This window comes from Triticum aestivum, chromosome 2A, assembly GCF_018294505.1.
Source record: "Triticum aestivum cultivar Chinese Spring chromosome 2A, IWGSC CS RefSeq v2.1, whole genome shotgun sequence".
In the NCBI taxonomy this organism is placed as follows: domain Eukaryota; kingdom Viridiplantae; phylum Streptophyta; class Magnoliopsida; order Poales; family Poaceae; genus Triticum; species Triticum aestivum.
In genome coordinates this window covers 199,870,569-199,884,575 of record NC_057797.1, presented here as the reverse complement: position 1 = coordinate 199,884,575, position 14,007 = coordinate 199,870,569, and the positions used below count along the sequence as shown (strand labels likewise).

General features: G+C 45.9%; 1 protein-coding gene across 1 annotated transcript; it reads right to left on the bottom strand.

Moving 5' to 3' along the window:
- Positions 1–4,367: 4,367 nt before the first annotated feature.
- Positions 4,368–9,939, bottom strand: LOC123188328 (universal stress protein PHOS32). Its single transcript, XM_044600379.1, has 3 exons — positions 9,014–9,939; positions 6,105–6,146; positions 4,368–4,550 (listed from the first exon to the last, which is right to left on the bottom strand). The coding sequence occupies exons 1-2, from the start codon at positions 9,777–9,779 to the stop codon at positions 6,139–6,141; spliced, it is 774 nt and encodes a 257-aa protein (XP_044456314.1). The 5' UTR covers positions 9,780–9,939; the 3' UTR covers positions 4,368–4,550; positions 6,105–6,138.
- Positions 9,940–14,007: the final 4,068 nt, after the last annotated feature.

The window sequence follows — 14,007 nt, the reverse complement described above, 5'->3', positions numbered from 1 at the left end:
GGCTGCAAGGCCTGCTGGCCGGTGGTGATGCCCGGCGGCACAGAAGGGTCGCCGCGCATCATCTTAGGAGAGGCGACGACGGCAGCGAAGGTACGATCGAAATTAGGGTTCACCCGTTGCGCCTTCCCGTTCCACATATGACGAAGCCAACGGCCGAGATCCACCATCCGAAGTGGACGCACAGGATACACCTGCGTGCCTGATGCAGCCGCTGATGCCGGATCAGCAACAACTAGCGTAGAGACGACCCGTCCAGGTTGGCCCGAGAGCTGCGGGTGCCCACAGAACTTCGGCGAACTGCCTCCATCGCCGAGACATGCTCGCGGCAGAAGATCGCCCAGCGTTCGTAGCGGTGACAACCGAGGTGGCGGGACCGGGCCGATCCAGGGCTTGATCAGAGGCCTCGACCGGCCAGGAACCCCGAGGACGCCGCGAGGGAAAGCTGCAGCCGTCGCTGCCACATTCGAAGAGGAGGCCGCCACGCCCTCCAACGAGGCCGGCGAGGGATCTTCGCTCTTGTCCGACCTGCACACAGAAGAAGAAACACCTACCTGACGAACTGAAGGCCTCTCCCAAACCCTGGACGCGGGTGTAGGGTAGCTGATGTCAGCCCAGAAGGGTTGTTTATGCAGGGCACCTCTGGATTCCGTTTTTCCTGCCTTGATGCGGACGAGCAGACACAAGAGGTCGGCGACTCTTCCCTCGACCCTCCTGTTTTGTCTTCCGCCAGTTCCTCGTCCGTTTTCCTCCGGCGAACTGCAGAAGACAAAACAGAAGGGTCGAGGGAAGAGTCGCCGGCCTCTTGCGTCGGCTCATCCGCATCAAGGCAGGAAAAACGGGATCCAGAGGTGCCTTGTATAAACAACCCCCTAACGCAGCAGCTCGTGGCCAATTTATCCATGCCCATGGATATCATATGGCACGCCCTATAGAAATCTAGCTCCTCCTGGCTTCTCAAGTCTATACCCACGACCAACAACTCCATATCTATCAGAACAAAACTGTTCGGCAACTCTGCATCGAGACCCGGAATTATCGGGCCAGATAAACAACGAGAGCTCTCGTAGAGGCTAATTTTTTTTAAATAATACATTACTTTTAGTAAATTTGAGAAATATTACATCGTTTAGATATATTTCATAACTAATACAGCATCAGCCTTGAGAAAGCCGATTGGCTTTTGTGGGCCACCGGTAAGCCGATTAGACCCAGTCGGCCACCGGTTAACCGATTAGTGCTTTGATCATGGTGCATGACTCGGGCACACGTACGTACGCAAGCTCCCGCCCAGGACTTTTTTTTGGAAGATCAGGGGAGGTGAAGCCCGGCCCGGACTGGACAAGAAACAATTTGCCATGGCCTAATTAGGCTCATGCGTTTACGTGCTTCCCACTCGAGTACGTACACATGCCAGTGCATAAGAAGTACGCACCAACTGATCGACCTGTAACTGCAAGTAGGTACACACACGAGACTAACCAAACAAATATAGGAGCATCTGATTAGAGCATCTCTAGCCGCGTCCCCAACAAGCCCCTCAGGCTTTTCTTAACACCGGCGTTCAAAAAAACGACCCAATCACGTCCCTAGAATCCCTTTTTTGTCGGTTTGGACTGAAACTGACGTCGGCGGACCCATGCCGAACCCGGCACGCTGGGGACGCCTGAGGGCACCAAGGGACGCAGTTTTGGCACGAATGAGGATGGACCCGCTGAGTCAGCGAGACGCCGCTTCGTTGTCGTCATCGTCTTAGTTCCCGCGGAAATCAATACCAAGGCTGCCTGTAAAGGCCACACAACTAGCACCATCACCACAATCACGCTGCAACTAGCTAGCTGCAGGAAAGAGAGTAGAAAGGCAGGATGAGCAAATTAGCCGGTATTTTAATCCAACCTACTCAGCTTAAAATAAGCTTCATCCTCCTGTGTTCCCAGTCCTGGCCAGGAGCTAGCGTACGTACGTGTACCCGAGCCACGCACGTAGGCAAGCATGCATAGAGATCGAAGCACTTATCGGCTTACCGGTGGCCGACTGCATGAGGACCTGGCCGAGCGGCCGTGTGTCGGATGGCCCAGCCACTAATCGGCTAACCGGTGGCCGAGTGGGCCTAATCGGCTTACAGGTGGCCGACAGAAGCCAATCGGCTTCCCAGAGGCCGATGCCGTATTATTTTTGAAATAAACCTAAACAGTGTAATATTTCTCAAATTTATTAATAATAGTGTATTATTTTAAAAAAATTAGCCTCGTAGAGAGTCAAGCCGATGATGCCCTTGATGGATATACAAGCGGCTTTTTTTAATGGACAAACAAGCGGTTTTGACTGTGCCAACAGAGAACGTGTTACTATTGTCTTTGCGGTTGTCGTCGTCGTTTTCTTTCTCCTCCATGATCTCCATTATGGTCGTCATTGTCATGGACCAAACAGGGACCAAACGAGGACCAAGCTATGGGTGTGGTATTTTCCTTTGCCCTCTCGTATGCCTTTTCTCTCTGAATTCCCAGAGAAAATTGTAGGACGAGCCTGCCTGCACTGCTCGTGCTTTCCTCGTCAGTGTCGATGATGTAAAAATATTATGACAGTAGAACCATTGTCACCAGAGTTGCGTTGATTCTAATATAACCAACCAATTATGAATTCGTCTCTAGGCGCGACAACAGAAGCACAGGAAGCCACATGGCGTGATGGAACAAGCGGAATGCGTCCCAAATTATTATCTTAATGAAGGAGCCCATGCTGACAACGTGCTGTCTGACCATCCATAATTAGTCAAAATACTTACAGGGCAGGTGGGTGACATGAACTCTGATTCGCCCCCGAAAAGGGGTGGAGAATGTGAAACGTCAATTATTCTGTTACACAAAGTGCAAGTTGAGCTGGAGACGAGCGGCTTGGAATGGATCATGATCGCTCATAAGCAGAAAGGAATCTAACAAAGTTTTTAAACATATCTGAACAACAAAGAATAATGACGAGCTCCTCACCTAATAAACACGCACTGCTCACAGAATTGCAGCAAGAGCATTCATTCGTCTCCTTCTCATATAGTCCTTGCATTTTTTGCTTCACTGGATATCTAAAACGCAGGAATAGGAAAATTCATATAAAGATAACACACGTCTAGGTTTTAGACATGACGTGGTTTTGTTAGGATCTTCATGCAAATAACATGATAAAGGTTCCAGAGTTCAAAAAAGAAAACATGGTAAAGGTTCCACACACAAAAGAGAGGCGATGCCAGCATCGCAGCACATCCAAGCTGGACTGATTACCATGAGAAGAACTCCAAACCGGCCAACCAAACAACGCCAATCCAGACTAAAAGGCTGCAATAAACTAATCCAGACCTGTCATAATTGCAGCAAACGACACCAGACCAGTACTTTCCGTATATATATTTATTTACGTGCCAAAAGGTTATCAGAATAAGAGAACATTCTAGAGCCCAGTTTCATACGAATACTTCCAGCATATTTACGTGCCAAAAGGCCATCTGAATTATTAGAAGAAATGGTTATCTGAATAACAGAAGATTCTAGAGCCCAGTTGCCGCGTTCTAACTCTGAACAAATCATACTTTTAAGTGATGCAACTCTTTTTCTAGTAGAATGGATCACAGCAATGCAGTCGCCAGCTTTTTGAGCATTTGGCCTGGCTGACGGGAAGCAACCGTGGCGGTACAAGACATTCAGTGCTGTGCTAGATCCAATGACGATGGCCCTTTTATAAATAATAAATTTTGGTCCTTCGCACTTTCTCAGGGCTTTCTCATTGAAAATGGCATGTTGAAAAAAAAGGGCCATACGGAGAATGATACTACTAAAACTTAAGCAATCTCTAACAGAGACATCCATCTGTTCTTAAAGATACGCATTAAGAAAATTCTGGATGTTCTTCAAAAGATACGATAAGCATGAGAATTACTAGGCTTCTTCCTCACACTACTCCACCGGTGGTGACACCGTCCATCGTCACAGCCACATCTCTTCCTCCCCTTCGGCTTCGGCAGTGACACCACATCGCCACCTCCAGCGAGGTCTTCATGAGCCCACATCCCCAGCTCAAGCTCAGGCGCTGCCTAATCTAAGGGAGGGGTCAAAACTCAAAACGGAAGCACCCCAACCCAACCGGGGAACCCTCTTCCTCCCACTCCACAGCAAGCTGCAATAAGCCACAGCATCCCCACTTTTCATGAGGTCCTGTGGCAACTCCCCGATAACATTCCAGACTCGAGCTCAATGTTCGGCGCTGTCTCCTCCCCACAAAATCGGTTGAATCGAAGATGACTTTCAGTTGCAATATGTTTAACAAAACCGAGTAAGTATAGCAGGCAATCATGTGGTTCTCTAAGTAGTCAAACTGTCTCATCAGCAACATATAATTTGATATCCAAAGAAGCACAAAAGTTCTAGAGAACAAATGTTCACCAAATACAACAGAGTGGAAGCACAGATCGACATGAACAGTAAAGTCTAACAAACAGCTAATGTGCTCAGCAGAAACCACGAGGTAGCACTCAGCCAACAGTCGACTGCTAGAACCTTTACATGCTGTCAAACAAAAAGACAGAGTTAGAGGCTGAACCGAAACACTGAGGACTTATTTCAGCTAGGTATTCCCTCTGTAAACTAATATAAGACCCTAGCTCATATGAGCTTGGTGAACAGTAAAATCCGAAAAAATTGAAAACAAATTCAAAAATTTCTGATTTTTTTATGGTAGCATTTGACAAATGTTTTACATGCTTGCAAAATTTCATCACAAAATAACATTCATGGAAGACTTAGCGGAAAAAAAACGATGCTCTAAAAAAGTCATTTCTGGAGAGCTGATTCTGTTTTTTTTGCCACAACTTCCACGAATGTCATTTCATGATGAAACTTTGCAAGCATTGGAAACATTTGTAAAATGTTACCACAAAAAATCAGATTTTTTTGATTTTTTTTTGGATTTTACTGTTCACTCGAGCTCATATGAGCTCGAGCTGAGAATGGCACTTTCGCTTTTAGATCACTATTTTAGTTATCTAAAAGGTCTTATATTAGTTTACAGAGGTAGTCCATCGTAAACAAGATTTTTAGTGGTTGTCAGTCTGAATGCAAAATCCTACTCCAAAAGTTTACTTCCACGAAATTCCAGTATATTGGAGGCGGATCCTTTAGAACAATGTCACACTGGAGTTAAGGTAAGGTGGACTCTTTAACAATGGTCAACGGGGAGGGGAAAACGAACAACCAAGGGAGCTAAGTCAGAGATATGACCTTATGAAACACATCCACTTTTAGCTGAAGGTTAGGATTCTTTAGAGGTAGTATCAAAGGCTGGTGCCACTGGGTTCTTCAACCTCGATTTCAACCTAATAAGTATATAATGTCCTCCAGACCCACCTCGGATTTTCCAGAGCCTTGGAGGATGAAACGACCATGTGGGCCATTGACACAATGTTATGCGGGCTAAGCAATCCACATGGAAGGACCAGTAGTTCCTAGCTGGCCCTTAAGCAAATAGCACCCCATACTTCTTTCTTAGTGATAGGATCCCTTCTCCTTACTTAGGAAACTTATCTTTAAGTTACAGAGTTCCCCTTTAGCTGGTCTTAAGCCAGGTAGAGATAGGACATCTGGTTTGTTATTTACATAGGATATTCCTGAGCTCAGCTACAACCTATAAAACAAAATGTACTCTCTCCATAAACAAATATAAGACGTTCTAACTCTTTTCTGATTCAGATGTATATAAACGAATTTTAGTGTATTTGTTCACTCATTTCAGTCCGTATGTGGTCCATATTGAAATATCTAAAACATCTTATATTTATTTACAGAGGAAGTACATCTTAAAGAACAAAATAGTAAGACATGAATATGTGTCCTTGCAAACTTTTGTGCAAGAGATGCATTTTGTTTCCTATGCAAATAAAGAAGGGACAAGGATGACAGGTTAAAACGAAACTATATTTGCATGATGTCTTCATTTTGTACAGGTTGCAAGATAGAACATCGTAACAAACGGGCATGCGAATTACTCCCGAGAGAGCGAAAATTTACCCTAAAGCGACTAGCCGATCATACAAAACAAACTGAAACATTTAATTCTATGCTCACCTGGATCCAACAGGACATCGATGCATAGATCCAATCAAGTATCTGCATAAATAACACCAGTATGTATTAGCTCAACTGATAACCCAGAACCTTGACAAGATACATGCCAATGCATCTTATAATTACAGCCACCAGAAAAATCACAAATAAGGAAAAAAGCTCAAAGTTAGTGAAATTCAAGTGCATTTTCAGTTTCGCTGCCATAATTCACAAGGAAACAGATGCCTAACATTGATCACGACTTGTTGTTATAGAAAAATGGTAGCAGTTATTAAAAAAGGCATAATAATCTTAAATGTTAGCTAGTCCCCTTAATAATCACAAGTTCATGCATAAACTCCTTGATTTTGAACAGCATTAAAATATGCTCAACTAGTGCCAAGGTATTTAGGGAAATGCACTTATGTGAAGCCATGCGACATTCTTTACATCGGAGGCACAACAAATAGGCCAGTTTTGTCAAAGTATACGTTAATGGTAATGGTAATTAAACAATCACAACTTGCAATCTGGGATGAACTATAGTTTCTCTATTAACAAAAGCACACTGGTTGAAGCACATAATGAATACCAACGAGAATGGATCAAACAGTAACATAACCCAGTAACTTCTAAGTATACTTTTCCCAAACAATGCCCTTGGTTAGCAACCGATTTCAAAAGTAAAACAGTGTGTCTAGGATGAAACAGTGCCTTCATATTCCGAAGTCAGATACTCTAGGATCAAAAGGCATCAAGTGGAGCTACGGAATAAAGTGGGATCAATCAATCCAGACCAACCTTTTAACTATACTTTCCCCAGACAAATGACAATACCCTCGATTACCAATAGTTTTCAAAACTGAAATTGTGTGTCTAGGGTGGCCTGCCTACATTCCCTAAGAACTGACTATTATTAAAGAAGGCTTGTTGCTAATTTTTCTATAGTACGATTCAAATTTACACAATTACAATCTACTCCCGCTGTAAAGAAATATAAGGGTGTTTAGTGATCTAAACGCCCTTATATTTCTTTACAGAGGGAGTACTAATCAATGCCCCAGGAACTTCTTAGTACAATCACAATCTACTAATCAATGCCCCAGCATCTTCCTTTTCTCTTCCCCTCCCATCCTCTTCCCGGAAAATTTTGGAGTGAGATCGAAGCGAAATCCTAATGGAATAGTGGAATAGTAACCATGCATAGAACAAATTAAGCACCAGAAAGGAGGACTTAGTTTGGAGTTGGGACATAGGCTCCATATGAATGATAAGCCACAGCTGAGCTGAGATAGGTTCTGGGCTTATATGTGGCATAGATAGTCATGTAGAAGCTGCTTGTTAGCCTGTAATTGGCACATGACACTCGTACTGGTGTCAATACAGGAGGCCAAGGAAAATATATGCTTTATCAGCGACGGCCACAAGGCAAAGCCTGAATCTCCATCATTGACAAGGTGAGAGGAGGCCAGAAGAGAGAGCCAAGCATTAATCCATTGCTAAGCACAAGAATAAAGGAGGCGAGGATGAGTAGTACTCCTAACCAACCAGGCAAAGGCAGGAATGGCACTTGGCAGGTGCTGCCAGTGTCCAACAGCTGTAGCCAGGTTGGGAGAAATGTAATGTTAGAGCTGGGTTGTCAGTGGTGCTCACAGCCTTGGTCCTAGACTTGTGATATAACTATTTTGTTTCTATTAACGCATCAAGATGCAAAGGATTTGTGTTTGAGAGAGAAAGAATCCCAACCAGCAAGCTTTATTTTTATCTAAGCCCAACAAGCCGGGTATGCAGGCCTTAATAAATATAACACTAAACTAATTCAAATGTAAATCAAAGCTAAATGTGTGCTACAAAATGATCAATCAGGTAAGCAACAAACATACATACTAATCAACAGATAATAGCCTTTCTGTCCATGCTGAAAATGACAGCAAATACAGTTTCCGATTGTAGTGTGTATACATATGCCAAATGTGTCGTACTAATAACACAAGCTTATTAGCCCATGTCTGACCACTAATAACACAAGCTTATTAGTCCATCAACATAGTAAGTTCAAATCGAACAGTAGATTCGGATGAAGTTACAAACTATGCAAGGATAGCAATTGATAGGCATTAAAACTAGGAGTTTATCAGTTTCGTCACTATGTGTCACACTACTCAATTTTGCCACTATAAAGTTTCAACCACTCAAAAATGACATCCTTCTGTTAAGCGTGTGCTAAAAAATGCCACTCGACACCATTACCATTCGGTCAAAGGCCATTGACCAGGGTGAAGTGACCAAAATACCCGTGGACACTACTTGCCACCGCTCCCCTAAAACTTCTAGGTCCTAATTGTCAGCACAAAGAGAATTAAATTAGAAGAAAAAATAACGACACGTGGGGATTCGGTCACCCGCGCGGCCACGCATGAAGCTATTTTGCTTCTAATTTCATTCTCTGTGTACTGGAAACTAGGACCTACAGGTTACAGTGACTTGTAGAGGGAACACTGACAAGTGGGGTCCAGGCGTATTTTGGTCACTTCACCCCGGTCGATGTCTTTGACCAAATGGTAATGGTGCCGAGTGGCATTTGTGAGCACACGCTTAACAAAAGGATGACATTTTGTTATTAGTTGAACCTTCTAGTGGCAAATTGAGTAGAGTGACACAACTAGTGGCAAAACTGATAAAACCCCTCATATGTTACCGTGTGGATCAGACATAGGTATTCGGTTAAAAACTTACACTAGGGAAGTGCAATCCGCATAAACCTTACAAATCCTATAGTCAAGCTCAGTATAAGTGTATAACTAGCATTTAGCTAGACATATGGTAGCCTAAGTTCGCAACTATACCTATTGAAGTTGTCGAACATATCGAATTTGACTTGAATTTCGGTGGTTAGTCAAAGACGGAGGTAAAAGTATAGAAACAATTACCCTTGTGCTCCTCAGCGGCGTCATGGTACTCAGCATCCTCCTCTGGCACAGGGTGCAGCACGTCGTCTGCACCAACCGCCGCCTCCATCGTAGTGGCAGACTCCCCGCCCTCTGCTACAGCATCATCAGGGGAACGCACCACCACCACGGGGCAAATACAGTGGTGGACGCAGTAATCGCTCACACTCCCGAGCCTTCCCTTGCTGGCCCGCCGCGCCGCACCAAACCCCTTGCTCCCCATGATCACGGCGCTAAGCCCTAGCCTCTCCACCTCGAGGCAGAGTCTCTCCTTCATGTCGTGATCCTTGACGATGTGGATCTTGTAGGGGATCTTCGCCTCCTCGAGTGGCTTGGCCAGGTCGTCGGCCTTGGAAGCGGTGAGGGCGTCGAAGTCCTCCTCCATCTTGCGCGCGGCGACCTCAGCGTCGTCCTCGGGGGATGTGGGGGTGACGGAGCCCCAATCGGCGCCGTAGAGGACATTGGTGGAGCGGACGTGCAGGAGGATGACGGCGTCCCCGGGCCGGAGGTAGTTGGCGACGGCCCAGCTTACGGCGTAGGCGGACTCGTCGGACAGATCGACGGCGATGGCGATGCGGCGGTGGGCGGAGCCCAGTGGGGCGGCTGCGGCGGCGTTGGTGAAGAAGACGCCCGGGGAGTCGGGCTGGAGCGAGGCCGGCGGAGGGGGGCGCGGGGTCGGCGCCTTCACCCGCGGCGGCGGCGCCACCAGCGGCGGGAGGTCGACGGGGGGGTTCGTCGGGGCCTGCATCGCGGTGATGGTCGGGATCTCCGCTGCACGGTGCTCGTGAGGCTAGGGTTCTCGCCTTTGCTTGGAAGTATAGTGGGGAAGGGGGAGAAGCTGCTGGAAGAAACGGAAGACTTGGAGGATGCGAGGAACACAAAGCGTCAAGTGGAAGTCGAAGGGGATAAACATGTCAGAGACGGCGAGCGACGACACGTCCACAACTTGACGGTTTGGACTGATATAGATGATGTATTTTACATTTTCAAAAGAAAAAATTATGTATTTTACATCATTAATTTTTTTTTTGCGGCGAGACATCATTAAATTGTGATTGAAGTAAAATATACTCTCTCTGAAAAATAATAATATAAGGCCTTTTAAATCACCTATTGTTATTTTTTACAAAAAGCGTTTTTTTACATCATCAGAAATATCCAACTCCAACATGATGTAAAATGGGATAGTTGCACGGCTGCCGCTCCAACAAATGTGTAAAATAGGCGTGCCGCACGGCAATAGATCCACATTTTTGTTTCCTCCAAATGCATATGAATTTGACAAAAGTACAGAATATGACAAACTTTGCAACATCATCACACACATAATCCGAAATGGAAGCAACCTTCTTTCTCGCCGGCTCTTCCATTCCGGTGGCGGCCGCGGGACGTGGGGCTGCAAATCCGTTGCGCCGATTTGGGGGAGGCATGGCGGCGGCGGTGGAGAGAACAACATGAGACGTGGAGGTGGCATGGTAAGATAGGGTGGAGTGGCGGTGGCGGCCGCGGGGTCGGGAAGACATCCATCGGGTCTTGTCGTGGCTGGCGGGTAGTGGGAGGTGGGAAGGCAGGTAGGCGGTTGATGACCCACAAATATAGGGGATCAATCGTAGTCCTTTTGATAAGTAAGAGTGTCGAACCCAACGAGGAGCAGAAGAAAATGATAAGCAGTTTTCAATAAGTTATTGTCTGCAAGCACTAAAATTATCGATAACAGATAGTTTGATAGCAAGGTAATTTGTTATGAGCAACAAGTAATAATGATAACAAAGGTGCAGTAAGATAGTCCAATCCTTTTGTAGCAAAGGTCGGGTTGAAACGGTCTCTTATAATAAGTAAAGCATTCTCAAGGACATGTGGGAATTTTATCTGGTCACTTTCATCATGTTTATTTGATTCGCGTTCGTTAATTTGATAATTTGATATACGGGTGGACCGGTGTTTGGCTGTTGTTCTTACTTGAACAAGCCTTCCATTTATGATTAATCTCTCTCGCAAGCATCCGTAACAACGAAAGAAGAATTAAGATAAATCTAACCATAGCATGAAACATATGAATCCAAATTAGCCTCTTACGGAATAGAACATATTTCTCCCTTAGTGGTTTTGGTGATTGATGACAATGCTTTTGCGGACTAATCGTGTGCATTGAGCATTTTAGATAATCTATCATATGGCAATTACAAAGACAATGATTTTCCTTCGTTTCATTTTCGGTGGATTTGAGTTGTAGGAACACCATACTATTAAGATGGGGTCTGCTTCGGAAAGGTTGGGTGGAATTAACACGTACGCAATCCCACTGCACCCTCATTCCTTCCTTGCATTTGAGCTTGGCCTTCCCTTGTGCTTGGGCTTTTTAGAGCATTCTAAGCGGTAGTACCCGCTCTGCTCAGTGGTAGTACCGCTCTGCCACAGTTCAGTGCGGCCCTCATTTTCGCTTGTTGTTTAGTTTCTGTAAATGGGCGGTAGTAGAGCAGCAGTTCAACGCGGTAGTACCGCTCCATCGGTACTGTAGCTCTGACTTCGACTCTACTACCGCAGAGCGGCAGTTCAACGCGGTAGTACCACTCCAGCGGTACTGCGGCTCTGACTTCGACTCTACTACCGCAGGTTTACTAGGCATACTACAGCTAAGCGGAAGTACCACTCCAGCGGTGCGGTAGTACCGCTCCGACGGAACTACCGCTGTCCAGTACCGCATGGAGTACCGCTTATTATTTGCCTTCTGGATAGCTCGGTCCCTCGAGCGGAAGTAGAGTGGTAGTTGTTAGCGGTAGTGCCGCCTCGGGGTGCTGTCGCCCTGCCTTTCTCTTCTACCGCTGGTTCCGGTTGCTATTTAACACCAAGCGGAAGTACCACTGAGGGGAGCGGTAGTATCGCTCCGACGGCATTACCGCCTCCCTGATCTGCTCTGTTGAACATAGTGACTAGAACTTCCGTGCCAGCGGAAGTACCGCTCGCCTGAGCGGTACTACCGCTTGTGCACGGGTTGTGGGTGCATAACGGTTGGATTTATTTTCCCACTATATAAGGGAGTCATCTTCTCCAAGTTGACTTGCCTCTTCCTCCCCCAAGCTCGATTGTTGCTCACAAGCTCATTCTTGCTCGATCTCTCTCTCTCCTAGCCAATCAAACTTGTTGATTCTTCAATGATTGCTTGAGAAGGCCTAGATCTACACTTCCACCAAGAGAAATTTGATTCCCCCCATTATTCCTTTGCGGATCTTGTTACTCTGGGGTGTTTGAGCACCCTAGACAGTTGAGGTCCCCTCGGAGCCACATTCCATTACAGTGAAGCTTCGTGGTGGTGTTGGGAGCCTCCAATTCGGTTGTGGAGAGAGCCCCAACCTCGTTTGTAAAGGTTTGGTTGCTGCCTTCAAGAGCACCACTAGTGGAATCACGACATCTCGCATTGTGTGGGGGCGTGAGGAGAATACGGTGGCCCTAGTAGCTTCTCGGGGAGCATTGTGCCTCCACACTGCTCCAACAGAGACGTACTTCCTCTCAAACGGAAGGAACTTCAATAACACATCCTCATCTCCCCCGACTCCACTCGTGGTTATCTCTTACCTTTACTTTGTGCAAGCTTTACTTGTGTTGTATATCTTGCTTGCTTGCGTGGTTATTGTTGTTAGCATCATATAGGTTGCTCACCTAGTTGCATATCTAGACAACCTATTTGTTGCTTAACCTAATTTGCTAAGAAAAGCTAAAAATTGGTAGTTGCCTATTCACCCCCCCCCTCTCTAGTCAACCATATTGATCCTTTCAATTGGTATCAGAGCCTCGTCTCTTTATTAAGGGTTTCATCACCCGAAGAGTATGGTTAGCAACGGGGATGGGATGAGGAAGTACCCAAGGCCGTGGAGTTGAACTCGGTCACCCGAGACGACTTAAATTAAGCTATGGCTTCACTTAAGACGTCTATGACGGTCAAGGTCAAGTCCATACTTAAAGAACTTCTTGAGGGTTTGAAATCCTCTCCCGATCCATTGTGTGTGGTTAATCCCGCCGCTTCGGAGTCAGGGGCCAATTTCGGCAAGGAAGCGGCTAAAGGTACCCATACCTCTTCCCCTCACGGTAAGAATGGGATGGGAACCTATGCCTCGGTTCCCCCTCCCCTGGTCTATGGAGGACTGGTCCCTACACCGCATATTAACAACCTTGGTCCTCCTCCTAAGATTGTGAAGGGTGATTTCGCTAATTGGGTTTTTCGTATCAAGTCTCATTTGAATCACAGCTCAACAAATCTTTGGAGAATCACCGAGCAAAGGCTTCTACCCGCATGATCCAAACAACCTCACTCCAAGAGAAGAGGTGGACAATCAATACAATCACTATGCACTGTTCATCTTTCAGTCTACAATGCCTCTCGAAGATCTATCTCACTTTCGTCACTTCTCCTGTGCAAAGGATTGTTGGGAACATATCATATATTTGTACAAGGGGAGCTCAAGCATTCAACGGTCCAACTTTGAGGTGGTACTTGATGAGGCCGATGAGTTTGTGATGAATGAAGATGAGGATCCTCGTGATCTCTATCGAAGATTGACAACTCTTGTGGTTGCTCTTCAAGATCATGGGAGCAAGGATACAGATGATAGTTGGATCAAGCACAAGTTTCTCAAGGCCGTCATGCCATTCAACAAGGCCATGTCCTCCATGATCCGTCAAAGGCCGGACTTCCACACCTTATCTTCAAGTGAGGTGTTGAATGAGTTTATTGCCATGAACATCATGAATAAGACTGCCGACAACGCTCTAGCTCGTGTTCAACGGTCAAACAATGCCTCCCTCAACATTGCTCTAAAGGCCAAGGCAATTCCCGAAGAAGAAGAGAGTTACCCCGAAGACACCAAATATGCTTACCACGAGCACATGGCTCTTGCGTCAAGGCAATTTTGGGGCAACAAGAGAAACTTAAGGCCCAACTTCTCCAAGAAAAAGTCGAGTGCCTCGAAGGGTAAGCAACA

Excerpts from the sequence above, each read along its gene's own strand:
- LOC123188328 (XM_044600379.1), bottom strand. The coding sequence starts at position 9,779 with ATGCAGGCCCCGACGAACCCCCCCGTCGACCTCCCGCCGCTGGTGGCG.